This window comes from Humulus lupulus, chromosome 9 (genome assembly GCF_963169125.1).
Source record: "Humulus lupulus chromosome 9, drHumLupu1.1, whole genome shotgun sequence".
In the NCBI taxonomy this organism is placed as follows: Eukaryota; Viridiplantae; Streptophyta; class Magnoliopsida; order Rosales; family Cannabaceae; genus Humulus; species Humulus lupulus.
Genome location: NC_084801.1, coordinates 89904008 through 89931407, shown reverse-complemented (window position 1 = coordinate 89931407; position 27400 = coordinate 89904008). Strand labels below are relative to the sequence as shown.

General features: G+C 40.5%; 1 protein-coding gene across 7 annotated transcripts; it reads right to left on the bottom strand.

Annotated features, from left to right (window-relative positions):
- Nucleotides 1-16333: 16333 nt before the first annotated feature.
- Nucleotides 16334-26197, bottom strand: LOC133802617 (uncharacterized). Of its 7 annotated transcripts, XM_062240965.1 has the most exons (19): nucleotides 25454-26197; nucleotides 24643-25329; nucleotides 24280-24357; nucleotides 23793-23817; nucleotides 23470-23591; nucleotides 23224-23354; nucleotides 22728-22800; nucleotides 22465-22563; nucleotides 21466-21579; nucleotides 20772-20935; nucleotides 20610-20691; nucleotides 20401-20486; nucleotides 19268-19571; nucleotides 18713-18816; nucleotides 18219-18260; nucleotides 17905-17975; nucleotides 17336-17479; nucleotides 16920-17205; nucleotides 16334-16606 (listed from the first exon to the last, which is right to left on the bottom strand). In XM_062240965.1, the coding sequence occupies exons 2-7, from the start codon at nucleotides 24643-24645 to the stop codon at nucleotides 22785-22787; spliced, it is 375 nt and encodes a 124-aa protein (XP_062096949.1). In that variant the 5' UTR covers nucleotides 24646-25329; nucleotides 25454-26197; the 3' UTR covers nucleotides 16334-16606; nucleotides 16920-17205; nucleotides 17336-17479; nucleotides 17905-17975; nucleotides 18219-18260; nucleotides 18713-18816; nucleotides 19268-19571; nucleotides 20401-20486; nucleotides 20610-20691; nucleotides 20772-20935; nucleotides 21466-21579; nucleotides 22465-22563; nucleotides 22728-22784. The 7 variants fall into 7 exon arrangements, 1 of the variants encoding a protein (XP_062096949.1); XR_009877407.1 differs by lacking the exons at nucleotides 22728-22800; nucleotides 23793-23817; nucleotides 24280-24357; nucleotides 24643-25329; nucleotides 25454-26197 and adding an exon at nucleotides 20142-20283; XR_009877408.1 differs by lacking the exons at nucleotides 22728-22800; nucleotides 23793-23817; nucleotides 24280-24357; nucleotides 24643-25329; nucleotides 25454-26197 and having other exon boundaries at nucleotides 20377-20486.
- Nucleotides 26198-27400: the final 1203 nt, after the last annotated feature.

Here is a 27400-nt window from a genome sequence, read left to right as displayed (position 1 = left end):
ACTATTTTGCCCCTTAAGCCTATTAATCTTCTAAGGGTACTAAAGGGTAAAATGGTCATTCTGCTCCTAGTTCCCACTAATTCCTCAAGTGTTCCTACTATTAACCAATTAAACCCGTCATGTCCAATCAATCACCAAATATTTATTCCATATCTAATAAATCCCAAAATATCCTCTAAATTCCCAAAAAAACCCCTAAGCTTCCCCCCGAGCTGGGTATTAAAAACCCTGCTGTGACTATTTCGCTAATCCACACACTAGGACCATATCAAGCCATATGCTGCAAATATATCCACATAATAATGTGGTCTCAAAAATTTATCACATATAATCACGTTTATGCCCTTAACGGGCCAAAATTACCAATATGCCCTTATAAGGGCCTACATGCATATCTAATACTCATAAACATGCATATAACATATTCATATAATCATATTAATCATGCATGCCACACAGTCACGCATTTAACCATGTAAACATTAATATTCCAACTATGCCCTCCCGACACTCTAATCAAGGCCCTAAGCCTTATTAGCAATTTTGGGTCGTTACAATTACTTAACAGCTGGGAGGTGTTTTTACAGGACCTACGCAAGAGATATAGGTCATCGATATATGAAGATCCATTGGGAAGGATTGCAAAGCTAACACAGATTGGGAAAATTGAACAATATCGGACTGAGTTTGAAGAGCTTATGACTCAAATTTCAAGGGTACCCGATACCATGTTCCTGAATTTCTTTGTGTGGGGATTAAAGTTGTCGATACGTAGGGAGCTACTCTTGGCGGCACCGAAAAATTTAGCTGGTACCATGGCAAAGGCTCAATTATTTGAAGATCAAAATGAGTATCTACTAGGCAAGCATTACTACGAATACTACACGTCATGCGCTGGAATTCGGAAGGTCACACAGGGCGAGACAACCGGGGGTAACAAGCAAGGAATTCTAGCCAACGCAGGACTCATGAGGGTAAGTTCTAAACTAGTTAAAACATCTAGTACATTGCAACTTCCCATTAAACGTCTCACTCCAGGGGAATTTAAGGAAAGGAGAGACAAGGGCCTATGCTTTACATGTGACGAAAAATTCAATCATGGCCATAAGTGTAAGAATTGAGTACTACTTTTGTGTGGACAAGAAGGAGATGAAGAGGAGGATGAGGATGCTAGTGACACAAAGGAAGCCAAGATGGGTGAAGAAGTAAGTCTGAATGCATTATCCAACTCAGCAAGTCCCAGGATATTTCGACTTCTGGCTAAACACGGGTTTGAACCATTGGAGGTCCTCATTGACATGGGGAGTAACAAAAATTTTATCCAAGAGGCATTGGCAGAGAAACTGCATCTCTCATGGGAATCCACTAAGGCTTTTAAGGTTTACATGGGCAATGGGCAATCACTAATGTGTGATAAATGGTGTAAGGAAGTGGAGTTGGTGTTACAAGGCAATAAATTCGTGGTGGACCTGTTTGTTTTACCTATTTGGGGCCTGGATATGGTGCTTGGAATGCAGTGGTTGCAAACACTAGGACCATGCATTCACAATCACAAGGCATTAACTATGGAATTCCAATGGGAAGGGAAGACAGTGTGGTTGGATGGTAATACCACATGGAAGGCAAAGCATATTTCATACTCCAAGCTCACTCACTTGTACCTGATGGGGAAGTCATATGTTTGTGGAAGTTGCACCCAGAAACAAAGGAACTAGCAGAGAAGGTCACAGAACTTGAGCAACTTAAAGAGAAATTGCCTTTCGCTGCCTAGAAATTGATTATTGAATTTGAGACTATTTTTGCTATGGCAACTACTCTTCCACCCATTCGAAATGTGGACCATCAGATTTATCTACAACTAGGCTCTACTCCAGTGAGCGTTCGACCCTACAGATACCCTTACTTTCAAAAGGATATTATGGAAAAGATGATTGGTGATTTGATGGAAGCAGGGTTCATTCGACATAGTACCAACCCATATTCCTCTCTAGTCTTATTAGCTAAAAAGAAGGATGGAACATCGAGATTTTGTGTTGATTATCGAGCATTGAATGGCATTACCAATGTGGACAGATTTTCCATTCCTACCATTGATGAGTTGTTAGATGAATTGGGAGGAGCAGTGATATTTTCAAAATTTTATTTGAGAGCGAGATACAATCATAATCAAATAGATAGCCGAGATGTGCATAAAACAACCTTCCGCACACACAAAGGGCACTATGAATTCCAAGTGACACAATTCGGCCTCACCAATGCCCGGTGACCTTCCAAGCAGCCATGAATCAAGTTTTCAAGCCTTACATGTGCCAATTCGTTATTGTGTTCTTTGACAACATATTGGTGTATAGTAAGTGTGAGTCCGAGCATATCCATCACTTGAGATTGGTTTTCAAGTTACTCAGGAGCATCAATTTTTTGCCAAAGGCAGAAAATGTTCTTTTTTTTTCATTATACTATTGAGTATTTGGGGCAAGTGGTTTCTTCTCAAGGGGTAGAAGCAGACCCGTCCAAGATTGAAGCCATGCTTGGTTAGCCACAACCACAAAATATTAAGCAACTTCGAGGATTCTTGGGTCTCATAGGATATTATCAGAGGTATATGGCTCATTACGCATTCATTGCAGCACCTCTTATTGACATGTTAAAGGAGGTAAAGTTTTCTTGGAGTGAAGCCGCTGCTTTTGCTTTTACCCAACTCAAAATGGCAATGACGACTACGCCAGTAATACACTTGCCAAATTTTTCTAAAACTTTCATAGTGGAAATAGATGCTTCAAACGTGGAGTTTGGAGGGGTTCTAATGCAGGAGGGTCACCCCTTAGCCTATTTTAGCAAGAAATATTTGGTCCTATATTACTGGGTGCTTCGACATATGATAGGGAGTTAAGGGCTGTGGTGGAAGTTGTCAACTGTTGGCGTCAATATTTGCTTGGACATCCGTTCATTATCTAGACTGTTCATAAGAGCTTAAAGGAGATACTCACGTAGGTTATTCAAACGCTCGATTAACAATATTGTCTTTGGAAGTTGCTAGGCTTTCATTTTACAATTGAATACAAAGCTGGCCGGGAGAACTCAGCAGCAGATGTCTTATCGCGTAAGGAAAAAGTAACTGAAGTACAACTTGCTGCAGCTATTTCAGGTTGTACATCCTAAAATTCAGCACGAGTCTTTTATTTATCTCGTGTACAGGTGGCAAATAAAGAACTGTAACAGATGATCTATAAGTCTGTATTTTCTCTACGAAGATAGCATTGGTCCCCAGAACAATAACATGAGCTGGGAAATGCAAAGCGACAAGCACGAGCTTGTAATGTTTATAAGGCATAGCACGCGTGACGCGAGCTCACAATATATTCAGCTCGGGGTACGCTAGAGACTTGACATATCCTTGGATCTTTCGAAACCCGGATACATTATATAGATGTGCATGGTCAGACATAGCATGTCCGCAGATCCCTGAAAACCTGGACACGTAATATAATTGTGCATAGTCAGGCATGACATGTCCGATTATCTCTGAGGATCCATGATCAGTTTTACCTAATGTTTAGACCATACCTAAGGATAAATTGTAATATTTATAATTAGTGTGATACAGATAACACTGAGGGTTAAGTCACGTGATGACCCCTAGGCCTCTCCAGGGATTTTCTGTATAAATACTAAGATCTTGGATAGGGAAAAAAAAAGGTAGTGTTCTGTAATACAAAAACTCTGTCAAAATTTAGAGAGAGAAACAGTAAAAATATATACTCGTGGACTAGGTGGATTTTAACCACTGAACCACGTAAAAAAGATGAGTGTTCTTGAGAGTTCTTTTATGGTGCTCTTGAGTATTATTTTTCTTATGATGGTTTATCATTAAGCACTAATTCATTCCAACTATTTTTATAATTCACAGTTGGAAAAAAACCGCGTCAATAGTTTGGTGCTTTCATTGAGAGCTGCAGATTAGTGCTTTTATGAAGATCCCAATCAAAGTTCATCGTGGTGGTCACTCGATCGAGGCACGACAATGAAATGGAACAGCTTGGTGGGTAGGAGGTTCACCATACTGTTGTTTTCGATGAGCATAGCCCTGAAGTTCAACAACGTTCGGGAAAACAACTGATGGGCCACGGCGACACTGGGAGTTCGGCATCATTGGCACCAAATCTGAACCCAGATTACTTGACTGGGGTAGAGATGGAAAACTTGCAATTAAGAAGCCATTTGGCAAAAGCAAACAAGCAAATCGAAGAGGTTTTGGCTCGGCTACCCCCTCTTGCAATCGACGTTAACGTCAAAAAGAGATAAGGTGGGACTCATAAGTCCCTCCAGGATGGCCGACCCAGACCAAGTCAATCGGTTAGGACCTCAACCCCAAGTTTTGTGCCCATGGCACAAGATCACCAAGATATTCAGCCTGATGGCCCACCCAAGGGTCATCAGCAAGTCAGCCGGTCGGTTAGGACCTCGACCCCAAGTTCAGTAACACCGTGATATGCACCTGGAAACGCCCATGGAAACCCACGGGGAAGATCTGGAGCAAACTCACAAAGACAGCATGTCCCAGCCAACCCCCCTGCGTCATGATCAGATTGCCAGGCGCAGAGAGTTAGAAATGGTGGAGCAGAACGACTGCGAGCTAATTTGGTCCGTTCTAACGGGATGAGAATCGCCTCACCAGTTAGGCATATCCCATCGCCCATAAGACATCCAACACCACCTTGTTCTACGCGAAATGTTCCTGCTTATGGGGACAACGGAGAAATCCTCCTCCCGTTGCCCACACTCGTGCCCCGCGGACACACAGTAGTATCCCAGATCCTCAGCCTCAACCGCGAGCACTGAGCTTTGCCAATGTGAGTTATTGGACTGAGAGCCGTTGAAGTGGCAAGTCCGATAAAGATTTGAGAAATCACCTGAGTTCGACTCAAAGCCTTCAAGTCGATCCCCAGACCGATCTTCGAGATCACCTAAATTCACAGAGGAGAAATTCAGTTCAAAATGGAGTCAGTTACACTCATCAAGAGGGAGGCCCTTCCAAAGTACGTGATAATGGGAATGTCCCACCAAACCAAGCTCGAACATGGAGGGAAAACAACCCGCCAAACGCGTACAGTAGGATGGGAGCTGTTGAACAGCCCCAGAATAACCAAGGAAAGTAGAGACCAAACCCTCGAAAGGTTAGCCCAGATGGAGGAGCTGATGAAAAGACTCCTATCAGAAAACAAAAAAGATGAATATGATTCAGGGGATGAGCTCGAGCTTTTCGCCCCGAACATTGCGACAACCACATACCCACCGGGCTTCAGGATGCCCCATTTATCAAAATTTGATGGAGATAGTGATCCATCCAACCATTTAGGAATGTTTAACACCCTGTTGATGGCCCACAACATTGGACCCGAGCTATGGTGCTTAATATTCCCCTCGACTCTGATCGGGCCGACTAGGCAATAGTTCAAATAGTACAAAAAGCACTCTATCAGCTTGTGGAAGAATTTCTCTGCAGATTTCAAGAGAGCTTTCAGGGCTTCTCAAACTGCTTGGGTTAAGGCCAACTCCCTGGAAAATGTTAAGCAGCTGGTTGGGGAACCTTTGAAAGCATACCTAAGTAGGTTTGCCAATGTAGCCGCCCAAGCTAGAGACGCCGATGAGAGTTCTAAACTCATGACAATGAGGACGGGGATCCTCGTGGGAGGCGACCTATGGCAGGAGCTATAGAGAAAGGGAGTTAACACTATGGACGAGTTCCTAAACCGAGCCCAGAGGTGGATTAATCTAGAAGAGGCGCGAGCTTCTATTGCAGGAACCAGCCAAGCCCTTGTTCAGCCCATTGGAGTGGAAACCACTGTGGCCGGTGCTACATCTCAAACCATTGCCCAGAATAACCAAGGGGGTTGTAAGAGAAAGGGAAATGGTGAAGGCAGCCAGAGTGGGTTACAGAAAAACTAGTCTGTGGAGAAGTTTAAGCCGACCCATGAAACTTATTATGATCTCACGGATACTAGAGAGCGCATCTTCTTGGCGAATTCTGCCCGCTTTCCGTGGAAAAAGCTGGAACCATTAAAGAATCAAAGGGTGATGAGAGATCCCTCAAAATTTTGTTGATTCCACAATGATATCGGTCATAATATTGATGACTGCAGACAATGAAAGGACAAAATCGAGACTCTCATCAGGGCAGGACTTTTGGCTCAGTATGCCCGGAAACGAGGAACTCCCAAACAACCCTCCTCCAATAATAGGAGGAGATATAGCAGCCATTTCTAGAAGTCCTCACCTAGTAGGCATGAGCAGAGGTGCCCAGAAGAGATATATCAACGAGCTAAAATCCCACAATGGAGTGGAATTCGTCTCGGAGCAACGAATATCATAGAACCAGCGGTTAGAAAATCAATCGATCATTTTTACGGAAGAAGACACTAGCCATGTCCAATTCCCACACAACGAACCTTTAGTCATAACGGTTCAGCTCGCCAACCGAAGAGTTAGGAGGATACTAGTAGATAATGGAAGTTATGTGAATCTACTATTTAGGTCCACCTTAGAAAAAATGGGGTTGTCTGTAACCGACCTAAAGGCAAGTTCCATGATCCTATATGGATTTTCTAGTGAGGGATCAACAGCCATCAGAACGATCGAGCTAGTGGTGACATTGGGAGAAGGTCCGTGAACTGTCTCCAAACTCCTTGAGTTTGTGGTGGTCGACTGTCCAGCGGCCTATAGTGCAATCTTGGGCCGACCTGCGTTGATGACATTTGAAGCCACAACCTCTATCTGCCACCTGGCAATCAAATTTCCCTCCTTTGCGGGAATATGCACTGTCAAAGGCGATTAGCTTGCTGCCAGGGAATGCTATAGAATTTCCATGAAGGGAAAATCCTAACTCGTGACGGAGGCGAAGAGCCCCAAGAAGTTGAAGTTTCTCCTGGGATGAAAGAACCTCTGAAGGCCAGGTATAGAGGCATCGCCCCAAGTGATGGTATCGATCCGTGAATGGGGGAGGATAGATCAGAACTCCAAGCCATCGAAGAGCTTGAAGAGGTAAATATAGGTCCCAAGGATGCGTCGAGAATCGTTAAGATCGGGAAAAATCTTGACGGAGAGAGAAATATGGAGCTGATACAATTTTTGCAAGGGAATATAGATGTCTTTGCATGGTCGCATGAAGACATGGTGGGAATAAGCTCGGGTGTGATCATGCATACCCTAAACGTGGATAAGAGCGTACCTGTGAAATCCCAAAAAGAGAGATGTTTAGGAACAACCCGAGCTCGGGCGTTGGAGGAAGAAGTAGCTCGGTTATTAAAGTGCTGGTTCATTCGTGAAGAAAAATATCCAATCTAGGTCGTGAATCCTGTCCTGGTCCCGAAGCCTAATGGAAAGTGGTGGACCTGCATCGATTTCTCCAACCTGAACAAAGCTTGTCCCAAGGATTGCTTTCCATTGCCGAGAATTGATCAGTTGGTAAATGCCATTGTGGGGCACGAGCTCATGTCCTTCATGGATGCCTATTCTGGGTATATCCAGATTGTGATGAATTCTGCAGGCCAGGAGCATACTAGCTTTATGACACCAACAAACGTATACTGTTATAAATTCATGCCCTTCAGATTAAAGAATGTCGGGGCTACCTACCAACAGTTAGTTAACAAAATTTTCATTGGTCAGATCGGAACAAACATGGAAGTGTATGTCGACGATATGCTAGTCAAATCCAAGACTGCCAACAACCATGTATCTGACCAAATGAATGTTTTTAGATCCTGAGGAAATATAATGTGAGGTTGAATCCCCAGAAATGTACTTTCGGAGTGGCGTCGAAAAAGTTTCTGGGATTCATAGTCCATGCAAGGGGGATAGAGGTAAATCCAGATAAAATCAAGTCATTATTGGAGATGTCTTCGCTCAGCTCACGTAAAGAAGTCCAGAGTCTGACTGGAAGAGTAACCGCCTAGTTCATTTCAAAATCCACGGACAAATGCTTGCCATTCTATAACTTGCTTTGGGGGAATAAGAAATTCGAATGGACTGAGGAGTGAAAACAGGAATTTCTCAGCCTAAAGGCACATTTAGCCGAACCCCCAATATTGTCTAAACCAGTGGTAGAGGAGCCCCTATTCCTTTATTTGGCTGTGAGAGAAAATGCAGCCAGTGCCGTATTGGTTTGAGAAGAAAACCGGGTTCAAAAACCAATATATTATATAAGCAAAAGACTTCTCAGAGCTGAGTCGTGGTATCTCCTAATGGAAAAGATGGCATTCTACCTGATATTAGCCTCCAGGAAGCTTAGGCCATACTTCCAGTCCAATTCAATCAATGTCATGACCGTCCAACCTCTAAGGCAGGTATTACAAAAACCTGAAGCATCGAGACGTTTCTTAAAATGGGCAATCGATCTCAGCCAGTTCGAAATACTGTACGTACCACGGACTACGATCAAAAGCCAAGTCCTTGCTGACTTCATGGATGAAGGCATTGGATTTCAAGAAGAGCTTTTGAAAGAAACAATACAGATGTTGTGGAGAATATTCATGGACGGCTCCTCTAATGAGAACGGGTCCAGAGCTGGGATCATATTGATTTCTCCGGAAGGGCATCGTTTCCATACCGCACTAAGATTTAGGTTCGAGGCATCGAACAACAAAGCCGAGTACGAGGCTTTTTTAGCTGTGCTTAGAGTGGCAAAGGAATTGAAGGCCAGGGTTGTCAAGTGTTATAGCGATTCCCAGCTCGTGGTCAATCAAGTGTTAGGGGAATACCAAGCGCGAGGTACCATGATGGTGGCTTACCTAGCCAAGGTGAAGAAAGAGCTATCAGAATTTTAGTATGGCACCGTTGAACAGATCCCTCGTGAGCAGAACGCTAATGAAGACGCTTTGGCGAAGCTCGCCACCTCCAAGGAAGATGAGAATTTGAATGTAGTACCGGTGGAATTCTTGAAAGTCCAAGCGTGGCAGGAAGCGTGATGGAGGTCGATATGATTGATGCTAGGCTGATCTGGATGACCCCCATGATAGAACATCTTACAACAGGAAAACTACCCGAAGAAAGAAAAGACGGGAGAAGGATACTCTATCAAGCTCCAAGATATGTGGTAGTGGATGGGACATTGTACCGACGATGCCATTCCTTGCCTCTGCTACAGTGTGTTCTGCCAGATGAGGCTAAAACTATCCTTCAGGAAGTGCATTAAGGCTTCTGTGGAGACCATGATGGGAGGCAAAACATGGCCTTAAAAATATCAAGGCAGGGTTATTCTTGGCCCACTTTGACAAAAAATTCCATCTCCCATGTTCGAAACTGCGACAAATGCCAATGATTCGCCACAGTTGCACGAGCTTCGTCGGTCGAGCTAACAATGATCTCATCCCCATGGCCATTTGCAGTATGGGGAATTGATTTAATATGAGCTTTATTGATAGGAAAGGGAGGAGTTCGTTATGCGGTGGTGGCCATTGATTACTTCACGAAGTGGGTAGAAGCGGAGCTGTTCTCAACCATCACCTCAAAAAGAGGCCTTGACTTTGTGGTTAAGAGCATTGTGTCCCGGTTTGGGCTACCGAAGAAGATCGTGTCATTTAATGGAACTCAGTTCGACAGTGATCTCTTCACCGAGTTTTGTGAAAAGCACGGTATAGTTAAAAGTTTCTCCTCGGTTGCATACTCGTAGGCCAATGGGCAAGTCGAGGCCGTGAATAAGACCCTCAAGGTGAATCTTAAGAAGAGGTTAGATGAAGCCAAGGGATTCTGGCCTGAGCAGCTTCCGTAGGTACTATGGGCATACCAGACCTCCCACCGAACTTCCACAGGACATACCCCTTTCTCCCTGACTTTTGAAAGCGAGGCCGTCCTTCCTGTCGAAACATAAGTAACGATGCACAGGCTCCATACATGCAGCCAGGAGCAGAATGATGAGTTGCTCAAGGCGTCTCTCGACCTAATTGATGACAAACGAGAGGATTCACAACTACTGCTCGCCCATTACCAACAAAAAATCACTCGTTATTTTAATTCAAAGGTTAAAAGGCGTAATTTTGGTTTGGGCGACCTAGTCCTCCGAAGGGTATTTTTGGCAAACAAGGACCCCAAAGACAGTGCTTTAGGTCTGAACTGGGAAGGGCCTTATCAAATAGTGGAGGTCGTGCGTGAAGGAACTTTCAAATTAGCTCGACTAAGTGGAGAAACAGTCCCACGGATCTAGAATGCCACACACCTGAAGAAGTATTATCAATGATGATACCATCCATCTATGTAAGGCTTAGTTATAAAAGCCATTTGATTAAGAAATGAAGGGATCACTGTGTATTTCTTGTCTTTCATATAGTTCATTTATGTATTAGTTCATGTGAAAACATTTGTCCAAGCAACCGAGAAAGTTCACTTTCTGGTTACTTGAGGGGCATATAACCCGAGATGGATCAGAACATTTGAAACACTTAAAATCCTGGACATAACTAGGTACAAAACTATCATGGATACAACTAGGTCCTAAACTTAAAAGTTAGTAAAATTTATTAATCGATGTTTTTTTAAAGAAAACATGAGGCGTCAATAAACCTAGCACGAACTAAGTTTTAAAACATTTAAAATCCTGGATACAACCAGGTCCTAAACTTAGAAGTTAGTAAAATTGATTAACCGATGTTTTTTTTAAGAAAACACGAGGTGTCAATAAACCTAGAACAATCTAAGTTTTAAATCATACAAAACTATCCTGGAGTCAACTAGGACAAAAGCTTAGAAGTTAGCAAAATTGTAAATTCGATGGCCTCCCTAGAAGCTCGAGATAACAGTAAACCTAACATGGACTGGGTTTGAAATATTTAAAATCCCGGATATAATTAGGTCCAAGGCCTGATGCTTGATAGGTATGATACAAATCAACACATTAATTTTGGATATAATCAAGTTCAAAATCTCTATCCCGATCTAAAAGTCGATTCCTAAGATTTTGAGTGTGCAAGTCTAGAAAAGCATTAACATGAGAAACAATCAAGGAAAAGGAAAATAGATAAAAAGTTAGATATATGAATTAAAAACAAATTGTCTCAAGGAAAATAACCTCAAACTAAGCCAAATGGCAAATGTTTACAAAAACAAAGAAAAAGAAAATCAAGCCCCTCCAGGGCGCTCTGAGGATGTAACCTCTTTAGCCTCCTGCTCGTCCGCAGTAGAAGCATCCCCGGTCTCAGGCTGCTCTTGTAGGATCCAAGCTTTGAACTTCTCAAGGTATGGATCCCACACTTCAAGAGCCAGGAAGGAGAACTTACCATCCTGGTTGAAGGCCCAGCAATGGTACAGCATGCTCTCCATGGAGGTCAGCGAGGCCGCTTTCTCCTCTTTAACAGCAACCTCGGCCTCCAGCTGTTTGGCTTTGGCCTCCGCGACCTCAACATGAAGAGCGGCCAAGGAAACCTTTGTATCCTGCTCGCTTTCTTCGGACGATGCAAGGGCAGCCTTGGCATCGAGGTCGCCTTTTTGAGCAGCTGCAAGGGCAGTTTTGGTAGCCCGCTCATTTTCCTGAGCAGCAGTCAGGGCGGACTGGGTAACATGGAGCTCAGCTTGAAGCTCCTTATTCTTAGCCCTGGCCTGACTATGGTGCAGTGCTGAGCCAGGACCAACTGCAAAAATAAAAATAAGGAAAGTTAGGCGCATACTGAGGTAAAATAAAAGGAAAAAAATAATATATGCATGTTTAACTGAGGACAACTATCTTACAATGAGGGTCATCCCTAAGGAGGACTCCAGGACGTTCTCTGGGCTCCTCTCTTCAATTACCCTCAGGTCCTTTTGGCCTTGTATATGTGCTTCACCACATGGTTCACCATCTCATAAAGAGTCCCCCAAAAAGTATTGGGGATCTTCTCCAAGTCCTGAGGGTTGACGGGGATATGCATGGTGGTGGCAGGAACAATCAGAGCTTGGGGGTCGGCTTGTATTGTCTGGTCCCGAGCAGGAGTTGATGGAAATCAAGGAGGTGGAGGAGAACCCTTTTTCTCTGTCACGGCAGCAGTCGTAGCAGACGAGCTCGTGCCTTTCCCATTAGCCGGGGATTTGGAGGTAGTCCCTGTCGTAGAAGGCGTCCTCTTTGCTTTGAATCGGGGCTTCTTTATAGCAGGCCCTGAGCTAGTTTTTCCCTCCCGGAAAATCGTGCGGAGGTCAGGAGCTCCTATTTGTGCCATTTCTTCGCTTGTGAAGAAGGAAAAGGATGTTAGTATACATGTGAAGTCATCGGTTTACATAAAATGTGTATACATATACAATATAAGAAAAGATCCTACCGTCCGGGCTAGGGGAGGAGTCTATTATCACGACCTCCGGCCTTGGAACTACTGGAGGAGAGGGGGAGTCTAAGTCTACAATTTCTTGGATTAGGGGAGGTTCAGGCTTAGGTTCTATCTTGGGGTTCGACTCGTCTACGTATTGCCTGAGTCCAGGGGCAAGGGTACCCTGGAGCAGAGAGGGCCACGACCTAAGATTGGTCCCATACTCTTCAAAAAAGGTCGACCTAAAGGATAGGGTATTGTCTACGACAAAGATGCCCTTAGAGTAGCCCATGTCATGGCGTAACACTAAGTGGTCCACGCACTGGAGCAGGGTTATATTACGGTCTGGGTCACTAGGGTGGCGATGGACAAGCTGGTTTGGATTAAACCTAACTAACCTAAGGTCACCAACAACCCTATCTAAATTCCTATAGGGGTATGGGTTACCTTGGCCGAAGGGGCTGGCTGCTGCCCCCAAAGACGCTCGCTCTAACTTAGGGTTTCGAGTACCCTTGGGAGCCCGCCTCTTCCATACGAGGGGCAATTTGTCTTCTTCTTGCTCCTTGGCATCCCCTTCATGGGTAGGCTAGAGCTCATGAACCACTGGGAGGATAGCCCGTGTTCTTCTCAAAGCCAAAGTCTGGCCTTCAGCAATTAACTTACACGAGCTGGCGGTAGTCCTTCTCGCTAGGTGGAAGCCTAGATAGCGTATCCTATTGACTCTCGAGGGTTGCAGACTTGTCTGTCCTTGCGAATATGGCTGCACAAAAATACTACTCAATTAGTATATACACGAGAAGTTGATCCAGATACAAAGAGAATGATTTCACGAGCTAGGAAAGGAAAGAAGACTTATGAGGACAGTTGAAGTATCGGTGTTCGCAGTTGTGGAACCCATTCGACATAAAGATTTGATCTTTATAGTCATTGGGATGGTTGGGGAGCTCAATGACCGAGGGAGAGTTCGGGAATCGGGACAAGTAATAGAACCCGTCACCTCACCCTCGTTGTTTCGGGCTGGCCTTGAGGCAGAAAAAGTAAAGGATGCCCGCTGGATTGGGGACCTCCCATTCATTCTTCAGGAAGAGATACTTCAACCCCGCCAATAGTCGGTATAAGTTCGGGGGAAGCTGAAACGGCGCTAACTTCACATAGTTGAGGAAGTCGGCGAAGTATTGGTCCAAAGGAAGGAAGGCCTCCACCTTCAAATGCTCGTCGCTCCAGGCCGCGAAGTCATCCTGGAGAGGTGTGCAGCTCCTTTCCCCTTCATACGGAGGTCAGGCTATGAGGACACTGGTCCCGACCTCAATGTTATGGGACATCATTATCTTGTTGACCCTTCCTTGGGTTGTGATCTTGGAGACAATTGTCTCTGCCTCAAAGAAGGTGTTAAGACCAACCACGACCTCCTTCTCCACCACTGGGCCGAACTGAGGAATAGGAGATCTGGAGGCAATATCCTTTCCCTTATTGACTTGTCGAGACGAGGAGCCAGCCGCACTCTTCTTGGGTGCCATCAGATCGCCTAGCGAACAAGAACGACGAGTCACTTAGTAGGCGACCTAACATTTTTATAAAGGAAACGACAAGAAAACACAAAAGGAAGTAATGCTTTTGAAGCCCGAGCTGAGCTAATCTCAGCTCGTTGTGTGGTGCCACACGCTGCCTATAGTACGCGCCTAGGTCTCCTAATAGACCCCTGGCATTCAGGGATCCGTGTGTCAGAAAATACGGCCACTACTATCCTTGGGGGCGGTTTAAAAAAAGAAAACCACCCCAGAAAGCGTGTTCCCTAAGAAATCTAATGTTTGAACATCCTTTCATCTTTTATTGACCAAATGGGTATTTTTTAAGGTTACCCAAATCTACCCAGAAAACATCCTATACCGTAAGTGTCATAATTTCAGGAAAGGTTCCAAACCTTTTGTATAAACCTAAAGTTGAAAACCATGTGCCAAAAAATCAAGACACCCTAATATCGACTATGGTGAAGCATGAAGAAGCATGGTAAATAAAATGTAGAAAGCAATAAAAATAAATAAATCATAATAGAGCCCATGTGAAGTGATAGGACTTACAATATGATTGTCAATAGAAGAGGTGTATCTCGTAAGGTCTGAAGGACTCACTCCTGAGCAACTGAACAGCTGGGTCTCCGAAAGACTTTGGAACAAAGGGTTTTGGGGTTCTTTCTTTTCTCTGAGAAGAAAGGAGGTTCAAAAACGTAGAAGGTAGAAGATGGAGAAATTTTCTGAATGAAAGATAGTGATTTTTAAGAATTGTCTATCTCTTTTATACGTAAATTTCATAGATCAGTGTGAGCCGCCTGATTTGGTCAGAACCAGATCCAAGGGCTATGTTTCGAAGGGAGAAACGGCGGCAAAAAGTTGGCCAAAACATTAATGTGGTCCTTGAAACCCGAACAGATGCCAGTCGTCAGGTTCCACATGTCCAGTTGTCAAGTAGTGGGAAAGCCTGGATAATTGTGATAGAAGTTTAAAACGTCCCCACCGTGTAAGTCAGAAGATGACCTCATAGAACACGAGCAGGGACTTGGGGGGAAAATGTACGTCCAAAAATTCAGCACGAGTCTTTTATTTAGCTCATGTACAGCTGGTGAATAAAGAACTGTAACAGATGATCTATAAGTCTGTATTTTCTCCGCAAAGATATCATGGGTCCCCAGAACAATAACACGAGCTGGGGAATGCAAAGCGACAAGCACGAGCTTGTAATGTTTATAAGGCATAGCACCCGTGATGTGAGCTCACGATATATTCAGCTCAGGGTACGCTAGAGACTTGACGTATCCTTGGATCTTTAGAAACCCGGATACGTTATATAGATGTGTATGGTCAGACATAGCATGTCCGTGGATCCCTAAAAACCCGGACACGTAAGATAATCATGCATAGTCAGGCATGACATGTCTGATTATCTCTGAGGATCCATGATCCATTTTACCTAATGTTCAGACCATACCTAAGAATAAATTGTAATATTTATAATTAGTGTGATACAGATAACACTAAGGATTAAGTCACATGATGACCCCTAGGCCTCTCTAGAGATTTTCTCTATAAATACTAAGATCTTGGATAGGGAAAAAAAAGGTAGTGTTTCTGTAATACAAAAACTCTGTCAAAATTTAGAGAGAGAAACAGTAATAATATAGACTCGTGGACTAGGTGGATGTTAACCACTGAACCACGTAAAAAAGACGAGTGTTCATGAGAGTTCTTTTTTGGTGCTCTTAAGTATTATTTTTCTTATGACGGTTTATCATTAAGCACTAATTCATTCCAGCTATTTTCATAATTCACTGCTGGCGAAAAACTACGTCAACACAGGTGGAAAGTTTGAAATCTTTACTGAAATAAAGCAAGAAAATGCAACCTGTTCAAACTTGGTTTAATTACATGAGAAATTAAAACAGGGGACTCTTAAGGATCCAACTTATACAGTGAAGGATGGGTACCTTTTGTACAAAAACAAATTTGTTGTTAGTGTCACTACAAGACAAAAATGTTTTTAATAACACCAAAAATGTGTTATCAAAACATACCATAACACTTTCTGATGTGTTAAGACCGACTATGTTATCGGTCAGGGTACTTTACATAACACTTTATCATTGTTATACATATGTGTTATTATACTATCAACGATAACACACTTTCTTTGTTATTTTAATAAATGGATAAGTGTTTAATTATATTATTTATAGTCGATTATATAACACATTTCAATACTTATAAATTTGTGTTATACTACACTTTAGCATAACAAATTTTTTGTATTATATTACACTTTAGTATAACACATTTTGTGTTATATAATGAAGTTTGCATAACAAAATTCTTTACTTATAAAAAGTGTTATTGTAATAGATATTGTACACATTTTTTGTATTATTTTAATATTTAGATAAGTTTAAATTCTCATTATATATTCATTTATATAACACTAATTTATTCTATTATATTTTTATTTTTTATTTATATAATTAAAATTATCTTTCTAATATATACTAGCATCATCAAATGAACTTGATTTCAAATAACAAAAAGTAAAAAGCATTCAACATTGTATTAACAATCCACAAATTAATTTAAAACATTCAACACTGTCATCAAATTATATTATAGCTCTCAGGAGACAAAGACCCAAAAACTTAAACCAATAAATATTAAATCACATGGTAAAAAACATTATCACATTATCGCATATAAAGTGCATCCTAATGACCAAATATCAGCTCTCTCATCGATATCTGCATTACTTGGACAATCCCACAACTCAGGAGCTCAAAAAGGTGCTGAACAATGCTCAGTTGCCCATTCCTACATAGCAAGCAATGAGTCCACCATCAATACAATTATGAAATATTTAATGAAAGATGAAATCTATGTCCATTCGTCCATTACTTTGGCATATTCTAACAATAGGAACTTTTAAATTGTACAAATAAAAATTCAAACATTTTGTAATTTGATAAGTTTTTTAAATGAGGCTATCCAAACAGTAACTAAAAATGCAAAAACTTGATAGAAAACCTCAAAACATGAACACATGTCAAGTCTTCACAAATATGCCATTAATTAAAAAAATTCAATATTTTTTATCTCTTAAGACTATGCAAAAATAAACTCGGACCTCATACAAATACCAAAGCATTGGATGAATGTCATTCATAGTAGGGTAACAAATGCATTGCATGTGTGTGTGTGTTCTACTGGGGGAACAAAAAAAACACTTGCAATTCTAGTGCCTCAGAACAAGATTGAATATGCTTCCTTGCAGGTCGAGCCCTGCCAAAATCCATCAATATGGCTAGTGGTGGTTGTCCTTTCCCATGAGTTATGAGGACATTACCAGGCTTGACATCATTATGAGCATATGGTGGATCTAAATTGTGCATGTGCTCGAGTCCTGGACAAAACTGTTAAACAGAATTTCAGGTTCAGCTATTTTACTATAAGTACACATCATTGTATCATATAGACGAGGAACTGAAACACAGGTGATAACATAACTCAATTTAAAAAGTCTAAAGAAACATATCTATGTACCTGTCGAAATATATGAAGAACATCGGTGGTTGAGAATAACTCCTTTTTAGCTTTCATAGTGTTAGCATTGTCCAACAATGTTCCATCCAAATGAACTGGAAACAAAAAATATGCTTCATGCTTCCAAGATCCCTCTTGTGTAGTCTGCCAACAGAAATATCTTAATGAATTATTCTGGATCAATTTCATAATTTCTTTTTGCAGTTCCAATATTGTTTAAAATACCTTTTTTAATCAAACATTCTGAAGTTAAAAATTGATATTGCTACTATAACCCACCAAATAATTGTTGCTAAAAAAAATTAGCATCTAATTCATTACATACAGAAAGAAATATCAAGTATGCAGCCAGAAAAAACTGGTGCATACAGGGTTGCATGCTTTACTAGACTATATGCAATAGAGACAAGAAATCTAGGACCCAGATAAGCAAAGAAGTTTTTCCAGCTCGTCCTCTACATTAACCAATATGTAAATCAAAATGACCAGCATAAACTACCATTAAACAATCAAAACTCCAAACAACAATTTCTTTATTAATGGAACTAAATAACAAAGAACACACTTACATTGATGGAATTCGTTTGAATAACCTGAGGTCCCAGACATCTTGGGGTACAACCAACATATTTATAAGATCCTGGAAAAAGAAATTTCATAAGAACATTAGTCAACAATAGACACATTCATGTTCACATAGATGAACCCCTAGAGGCGTGCTGACAAGGTGAAAACTGATGGAGCATTTATGTGTATTTATATGTATGTTTACAAGAAACAAAACCTTATTGAATATATAAGGAAATAATAAAAAAAATAAATTTAAAAGGTGATAAGGTATCCTTCTCGAAATCCAGATAAGAGAATAAATTTTCATACTCACCCTTGAAATCATTTTACCAAGGAGTATAAGAGCAACATCAACCTACATGATTGCATACATAATGAATTAAAACCTAAAAGTATTCTTGCAAATGCTAAGATAATTTGAGAGATAAAAAGCATTGGTGTCTGCATATTGATAGGAATTAGAGCCACAAAACAGGTAACATGGTGTGAAAATCCTCGGTGAGTGTTATTGATGAACTGAAAATTGAATACAGGTTTTCCAAGCATTCAAGAGGCTGGGACTCTCCACAAGAGTAAAGCTCAATACACAAGAATTTGTTACAGCTCATCTAAAACCGGTAGCCAAGGTGGTTATTTATATATTTAGTTTCCCTTAATATATTTTACAATGTTCACATCACACAACTCATAAACTATTAGACTCCTAAATTAAGGAAGGGGAGAATTGTTGCATTTTCTTTATAAAAAGTAATAACAATTACAAAAAAGGAAACTTGATATTGCCAAATCAATCAGTTTCTGATTTACCATAGCCACTTTCCTTTTTTGAGCTCTTCTCTTAAACGTGCATCAACATGCTCTCTCTTCACCCACTTCTCAGATGATGATGGCTTATCTCTGTTAACACAAGCCTAAGAAGCAAAATCACATTAGATACCTCTTACCTGAATCTTTGTCTCAGGAAATCTGACATAAATCACAAGTTTTATAACATGAATAGAAATAACTATCCGATAGAATAAAGCAGCTGCAAGGTCAACAAGACCATACTGTGACCTACTTAAAGCTCCAAATCTATCATCTTTAGTTGCCTCAGCCCTGAATAAGTATAGATTAATACTATTTTTCTATTGATAAAGCAAGTTGTATAGATAAAAAGATGACAGTCATCATCTGTATTACAACCTAGGCTGTAGCAAAAATGCTCCTTCTAACAAATAGCAAGCAAGACCACTAAAAGCTTATTTAACGTATGGCCTGTTCATAACAGTTCATTTAATAAGTAATTATGCAAATATAACAAGAAACATGTATTCCAACAAATAAGATTGTCCTGGCATATAATTGGCAGAAAAAATATACCTCCTCCATTCATATCAAGCCATGACGACGATCAGGCCAATCCAAAAGGAGTCGATGCCAAAGGACCGGGCCAATCCAGAAGTAGCAAGAGGGCTGCTAGTGCAGACCCTTCCATCTCGAACAAGAGACAAGCTGTCAGTGCCAACTCTCGATATTGGACCAATCTAAGATGGAACAACACTACTTGGACTTCTTCTATGAGCCAAAGAAGGCAGGGAACTCAAAGGAGACCCAGTATGCTTCCAATATACTGCAGCAATTGACTTGAGATGATTGTTGTGACCAAAGGAAAATCTCCCTAGAGCTGCCAGGATGGAAAAGAAATCAAACTTCATTAGCTCAGTTAACAAATTACAATACTGCCCCGGGAGGAGCAGGTTTGTTTGAGCAGCCTCAAGAGTATGAACAAGCTGCCAATATGCTTGTGGTACACAAATTTCAAATCATGGTAATGAGATGTATAGTAGCCAGAACCTGCATATGTATGGATTCAGTAGTTTATAACAGATAGAAAATCTACAATTATATCCAAATATATATGTATGAATTGCAGTAGCTTATAACATAAGGTCTAAAACTATGTATATATATCTATGTATGGAAACGACTAAAAAATAATCTGGCAGCCATGGATATGGACCATAACAGTAGAAAATTACAACAAGTGACTTGTGGTTGTAATGAAATGTCAGTGTCAGTGTCAGCAGTCACAGATAAAATCATGGTGTGGCAGTGGACAGCTCCATTGGCACACTACCATCCACACAAAAAATTGAAAACAAGACAATGTCCGCTCTGCTGTCTAGAGGGTAAAACAAGGACATTTCATAGCATTAATTATCCAAACTATATAATTTTTTAACTATGGAAGAACCTTGACCCCGTCTGTGACCATCCACAATTACAGCCAAAATAAATGCAACCATTGCATGTTGTTCTGGATATGCTTCCTAGCTATCAAGAAACCTGATGAAATATGTATGTCCCTCATCCTTCACTAGATCAACCTGGCATGACTATCAATCCTTGTAAAGATGCACAGCATAAAAGGGCACACCAGGAAAACAGTAATATAAAATACAATGAGAAAATTATACTTAATTAAATACCCTGGCTGTATAGATGAAACTAACCCAGTTGAAGTGAGCATCTGCATCAGCTTTTTCTGGTTGGTGCGGCACCTATTAACAAGCTCAACTATCACTTCATATTTTACAGCCTGAACAGAATGGCAAAAGAACCACATTAAGTTTCAGAGATAAGTAGCTCATAGAGATTAAAAAAAGGGGACAAGTAGCTCATATCATAGATCATAGAGATGAAAAAAAATCATTGCTCATACCGCAGAATAACCAGGATTTACTGCCTATAGCATGTCACTTAGGAGTTCCAGGACATTCTGCATAGCCTCCATGCTTGACAAGCTTTATGAAAAAAAAAAATCTGAAGACAAAAAATTTTCAAAACCTAATATCTAGATCATGAACTGCATTAAAATTGTCACCTCAAACTCTCAATTTCTGTAGCCATAGTTTCATCAAGCCTTCTTGAAGCATTGCTAGGCATTCCATATCCAGGTTGAGGACGACCCATGGTCTGATGTGAAGCAGGGGGTGTAAAAATAGGGACGGCGTCTAATGAACGCTTGGGAAATTCTACTCCAGAACGCTGTCATTCATTCAATTAACTTTTATTGGATAACAATTCATCTGATTTGAGAGAGAGAGAGAGACCTTTTTCACAAATTTTAATATAATGGGATGTTAACAAATTTATATCAGTAATGAAACAGTGGGATACTAAGAACAGTGATCATTATCATTTCCAACTAGTAATTCCCTAACACAGTCAAGAAAAGTATACAAATAACTATGACTAGCTCTTCAAGTAATTTCCTTTTTTCTAAAAACAAATAAATTTAAGGGTCAGAATATTGAAATGGTAGCTACAACATGTTTAACCACTTGATACTGTGTTCTAGAAAGAAAAAAAAAACATAGGATCCATCAGCCCTGTAAAGGCTGTGATGAATTTTTATTTGAAAAGGTGATTGATGCAAATCAAACCTCATAATACCAAATTTCTATATCAATCCTAAAATGGTGAGACCAATTGAAAAGGAAAAAAGAACTCTTCTAGATTTAGTGCCACAGGGAGGAAGAGCACATAACATCTAAAAGATGGAGCTAAATGCATACCCTTAATTCATCATATGCCCAATAATATTGAGAATGCTTTCCTCCAGGCCAACCAAAAGCTTCTTGCCCAAAGTCAAGCAAGACCAAGATTTTCTCCCTCACTTGCATATCTGCCTGAATGTTACAGTCCACGTGTTTCAAAAGTTAGAATCCATACAAATTCTTAATCAGAGAAAATAATTTAGATGCATAGAGAACTAGAAGAGAACACAATTCCACCAATAAAAGTTTGGAAAACAGTTACTAAACAAAAAGACGTGGAAATAAACGCCTATCCAACTTTGTTTGGCAAAAATAATATCCTTAACAATTCGGACAACTTAGCATGTAGAAAAAAAAAGTTAGTATCCTAATACTAAATTATAATTTTTTGTAATAAGATTCCACATGAACATAGAGCAATGCGAACAATGCTCTTTTTCTCACTATCTTCTACAATTTACACTCCTCTCATTACCTAACAAGAGCAATAAAAAGTTAATGTCTTAATATTAATTTTCATCTTATGGTAATAAGATTTCACATGTCAAGCAATAAGAAGGAATATAAAAGAGGGTGAGAATAGAGTGCTGCTGGTACTTCATTACACACAAACAAAGCACACTCATAAATGAAACTTGAGCCTATGCTTCAATAAATTACCAATTTCTTTGAACGACCAAACTCAGTGAGGAATGGCCAAATGGAACATCAAAAAGTCTTCCAAATATCCATTTTATCAGTATTGCATTTTAAATAAAGGCACCTTTAACAAACATAATAATTATGCAATTTAAACCTAATTGAAAATTTACTTCTATAAAATAATAATATTGTCTCAATAATCAGATGTTACTGTGTATCTCACCAATGGCGGTAGAGCACTACCTATGTGGTACGCCATCAGCATTGCCACATAGTAAAATTTGATACTAAGTGGAACCCACAACATCAATTGAGCACTGTTACATAGCGCTAATCTCATTACGAAATGGTGTATTTAAACATTTTAAAACTTACCTTCTTCTTCACAATTTGGATCATCTCCCCTAATACATTCCTCTCGGCAATTTGGAAGTGAACGTAATCCCCACAGTTCTTTACCATTGTTTCTAATAGCTATAGAACTCGAATTAATTCAACAAACCAGTTAGAAAAGATTGACCACAAAAAAAGGGGTTTCTGGTAGAATATACATATATAAATATATATACATATAAAAATACCAGATTTTCAATAGCAAAATGAAAATTAAAGAATTTAGAAGTTCAAGCTAAGTTTACCGTCAAAGAGAGTAGTTGAACTTTTGAGTTCTTATTGTAACCTTCTTTCCAAATCTTTTACAACATCTTTTGCCTGCTTGCACATTCAAATTGATAGTTTTATGGACTTCTAAATTCCTTAATTTTCATTTTGCTATTGAAAAATCTGGTATTTTTATATGTATGGCAGATTAGTCCCACTAGCATGGCAGATTATAGCAAGTGGTAGTTCATTTTCATTATGACCAAAAAAAGAATCCCTGATAAGTTACAATCACACATCTACAAATAAGAACATAAAATCCATGGTCAAATTTAATTCAAAGAAGAAAGAACTCAAAATATATATAAATTGATACAACTCCCTGATTATGAATGCGCACATGATACAGATAAACGTGCAAGGAAATGCCATGAAATTTTGAATAAAATGGGAAAGTGAAATTTTAAATAGGTTAGTTGAGAAACACTAAAACAACCACAACAAACTTAAATTACATAAAGATCAGTGACTCACATAGCTTTTGGGTTTGAAATGTCCAAAAATTCCTTAGTATGGGGTTGCAATTTAACATATGTCCCCTTCGGAAGAGTCACATTCTTCACACGCACAAAGTCTCCCTCTTGTAAGAGCATATTTTCCATCATCTAATTTGGACAGAAAATTCTAATAAGAAAAAATCATCAACGTACGAGGGCTAGACAAAATGGACCAGATAAATTTATACAGGCCAATACAACACAGAAATAATCAATCCCCTACCCAATAAGGCATATAGATTGTGCCTTCCTCTACTACAAACTCTAACAGCCCATAGTGAGAGACCCTCTCTGCAGGGTCATTCCGAAGCTCAAACAACATCGGATGATCTATATGTAGAGATGCTGCAGAATTGTTTTAATGTTAACAACTTGAATTTGATTCAAATGGTAGCTTTAAAAAAAATTGAACGATCTAAAAACACTAACTAAGACGGTCAAGGGCCGAGGGAGGCATTATAACTGAACAATGGAACAGAAACCATATATCCGGAAGGCACAATAACAAAAGCATATAACCATAAAGTGGTAACATAGAACACTTAATTTTATCCCCACTCTCAAGTTGTAGCTACAAAATATATTAGAAGAATTTGAATCAGAAAAAAGGATGAACTAGTCTTTATTATAGAAACAAACACAAATACCCAAATTACAAACTGACTAACATAACTTGTCAAGGATTGCACCAAGAATGCACAAGATTTAGAGACGGGTAAATTAAATCAAAATACTTAATTGTCATTTTTCTTTAATGGAAAACAAGTATACTATCCTCTCTTTTTTCAGCAAATTACACGCTAATCATCTATAACTTTCACAGAACTTAGAAGGTAATGTTCTAGATTCTTTGTATCCACAACACCTTACTTTAATGAAGGTTTTGGTAGGCTATTCTAAACACCACATAAATCACAGCTACAATAGACTCTAAACACTGAATAATGCAGGAGGTTGTTGAAATATAAAAATAGAACATCTAACAGTGAAACATTCTAGAAGAAGTCTGAACCGAGTGAGGAGCAAAACTAACCTTATCAATAATGGATGAAGGGTAACATCGATATGTCTGCTCAAATGAGGTTCCATGATACCCATATCCATCGAAATACTGCAAAGTCAATGAAGCAAGTTACATATTAACATCATATACAGGTGCCCTCCCTAAAGTCCAACCCTAATGCACTGCCCCAGAAATCGGATAACATGGTAGTTTGAAACCAATTGTTGGTAGAGAATTGTAAAATATAATAGGACAGAAATAATACATTAGTAATAGATATTATTATATATTCTCATCTTCCTATGCTGAAATATGGTGACTAAATCAACCATCATATTCAATAGAAAAGTTAGGATAACCACCTCATGATTATGTAGTAAAGATTTAGCTTACCATCTTAATACTGTGTCTAAGGTTTTTGCTGGCTCTCTGCTATGGATAGTTCATCTTACAAAGCTCCCTATATATAGAAAATTTACAGTTACAGAGCACAAGTATTAAAAATAAAGGTCGAAAATTTTAATGAAAGCCCAAGAGCCTAATTAGTCTCACTAGGAGTCCTAATCCTGATGCTAACTAATTAGACTCCTTAACTACATATAAAACTATCTTGAGTGGTCTTATGAAGTAATGCATTGACTATGCAGTCAGTAGACACAATTTAACCATGTAAGAGAATTTACTAAAAACTATCAGAAACAATATGAATAAAAGCAGTATAAACTCAAGCTAAAAAATTGATTTTTATCAGATTAAATTATGAAAATTCATTAACAAGATATGAATCAAAATGTTGCATTAGTAAATGGAAATTCACATAAATATAAGTTCAGTGGCAGTAAAATTAACTTCAATTACATAAGAGATCAATAACCCAGAAAAAAAAACCATATTAAGCAATTATGGTGACTAAAATTGAAATTATACTGATACCCAGATGAAACGTTTGCAAGAAAAATTCAAAATCGAAACTTTGAATCAAATTATTGCTTTTCGCTCACACAACTAACTACTGTGGCGAATTCCTGTCAAAATTAGTTGAGATACCGACATTATGCACCCGTAGACGGTATGTTTTTCCTGTTCAAGACAAAGTTACAATGAGATTGACAGCCTACCTTCATAAATCAATTTAACAATCATAACTAAACCTTACATAGCCAAAAAGAAAAATGAAAAAAGAGGCATATTATTTACTTTTTACCTGGTTCAACATTTACTAGAAGGAAAGGATTTCCTGCTGGAACAAGTGCCTCATCATATCACCAGCCAAACCAACACTTAATGAACCCAGAAGGAGAATCAAGTAGAACAAGAAGAAGCAAGGACAGGGCAGAGCTGAGGGCATTAAACCCCCAAAGTCTCAGTCACCGCTTCCCTTTTAGCCTTACCCTTGTGGGTTTTCTTTATCTTTGGCTAGAAAGAGAGTTCAAGCTTCAGATAACTCTATCAAAGCTCAAAAAAGAGTGACAGAGAGAGAGAAAAATGGGTTACTTAGCTTTGTTTGCTGCAACGAGTGTAGTGTTGCATACATTTTGGGTAGAACTTGAAAATGTCAAAAACCCACTTGAAAAACAAAGCCTGCGCAGAGAAGAACTGAAAATGTCGAACTTGAAAATGGGTATTCATACACATTTACACGAAGAGAGGAAAACGCTGGGCAAGCTTAATCGTCCTCCTCCTGGGCAGATTGGTTGAGAAACGAAGAGAGAGAGAGGGGGGGTAAACACAAAGAAACAAGAGAGAGAGAGGGGAATCGGGGACCGATTGGGACCATGTGAAAATGGGATTTTTTCTTTTTTTTTTGGTCAATTGGGACCGTGTGAAAAATTTTGGGGGCTGGGGAAAATTAGGCGCCAAATTGCAATAACTCCCGCCTATATACATATACACTTATATATATTATAATATTTTTTTAAAAGTGTTAAATTTTTGTGTTATGGAAATGGGTTTTTGTTGTAGTGGTGCTGTCGACGGTGAGAACTCGTCAACTAAGTTGAGTTGGAAAAAATTATCAAGTAAGGATCGTCAATAAAAAAGCTATAGAAATCAAAGTAATAACTCAAGAACAATGACAGAATAACAATGGAGAAATCAATCTTTCATTCACTCTCAAGTCTTTGCTACAGTCAATTTTCCAACCCCTTTTCAGGTGGAGTTAGAATTCATTTTATAGTAGGCTCTAATGGCCCTGGGTACATGGTGGTCCGGGAGACCAAGGGGGTACATAAATATTCTGTCAAGAGAGTGGCTTCAGAGGTTGTGGTCGTACATCCAGTACAGGGGCAGGTGTCAGGAGGATGCCTCCACTACTTGTCCGTACCCATGTCTGATGAGTGGTGACAGGCATAGTGGCGCAGGTGGTAATGGTGCCGACTTTAACTCCTGGCCGTAGACGTACGGGCCATCACTCTTATCCATGCATTCCCACTCCTCTGTTGGTATGGGTGTCCGTATTTGGACGTACAAGGTCTTGAGGGTCGTACCCAGCATGGGAACGTACAAGTACGTTCCATTCAACTCATACCCGGGCCCCTAAGCGTTGGGGTCCATCTGATGGCGTGGGTCCTATGCGGCTCTCGAGCCCCCTTCGCGAGGCCTCCCTTGCATGGACACCTGATGGTGTGGCTCCCCAGGGTACACCCCCCGCACGGCATGGAGCGTTCGGGGCGCGAGGCCGAATGCATGCCCCAACGCGAGGCCATGGGGCCGTGCCTGCTTCAGACGCGACGCGAGGCCACAAGGCTGTGCCTGCTTGCTCCAGACGCGACGCGAGGCCATAAGGCCATGCCTGCTTGCTCCGGACGCGACGCGAGGCCACGGGGCCGTGCCTGCTCCGGACGCGACGCGAGGCCACTCGGGGCCGTGCCTGCTCCGGACGCGACGCGAGGCCACACGGGGCCGTGCCTGCTTCGGACACGACACGAGGCCACAAGGTCGTGCCTGCTTGCTCCGGACGCAACGCGAGGCCACGGGGCCGTGCCTGCTCCGGACGAGACGCGAGGCCACGGGTCGGTGCCTGCTTCAGACGCGACGTGAGGCTGCGACGCGAGGCCACGGGGCCGTGCCTGCTTTGGACGCGACGCGAGGCCACGGGGCCGTGCCTGCTTCAGACGCGTCGCGAGGCCACAGGGTCGTGCCTGCGCGCACG

Excerpts from the sequence above, each read along its gene's own strand:
- LOC133802617 (XM_062240965.1), bottom strand. Across the intron at positions 23,818-24,279 it reads CTTCATCCATTATTGATAAG|CTACAACTTGAGAGTGGGGA; the intron begins GTTAGTTTTGCT and ends TATATTTTGTAG. Across the intron at positions 23,592-23,792 it reads ACTTGAGAGTGGGGATAAAA|CATCTCTACATATAGATCAT; the intron begins TTAAGTGTTCTA and ends ACAATTCTGCAG.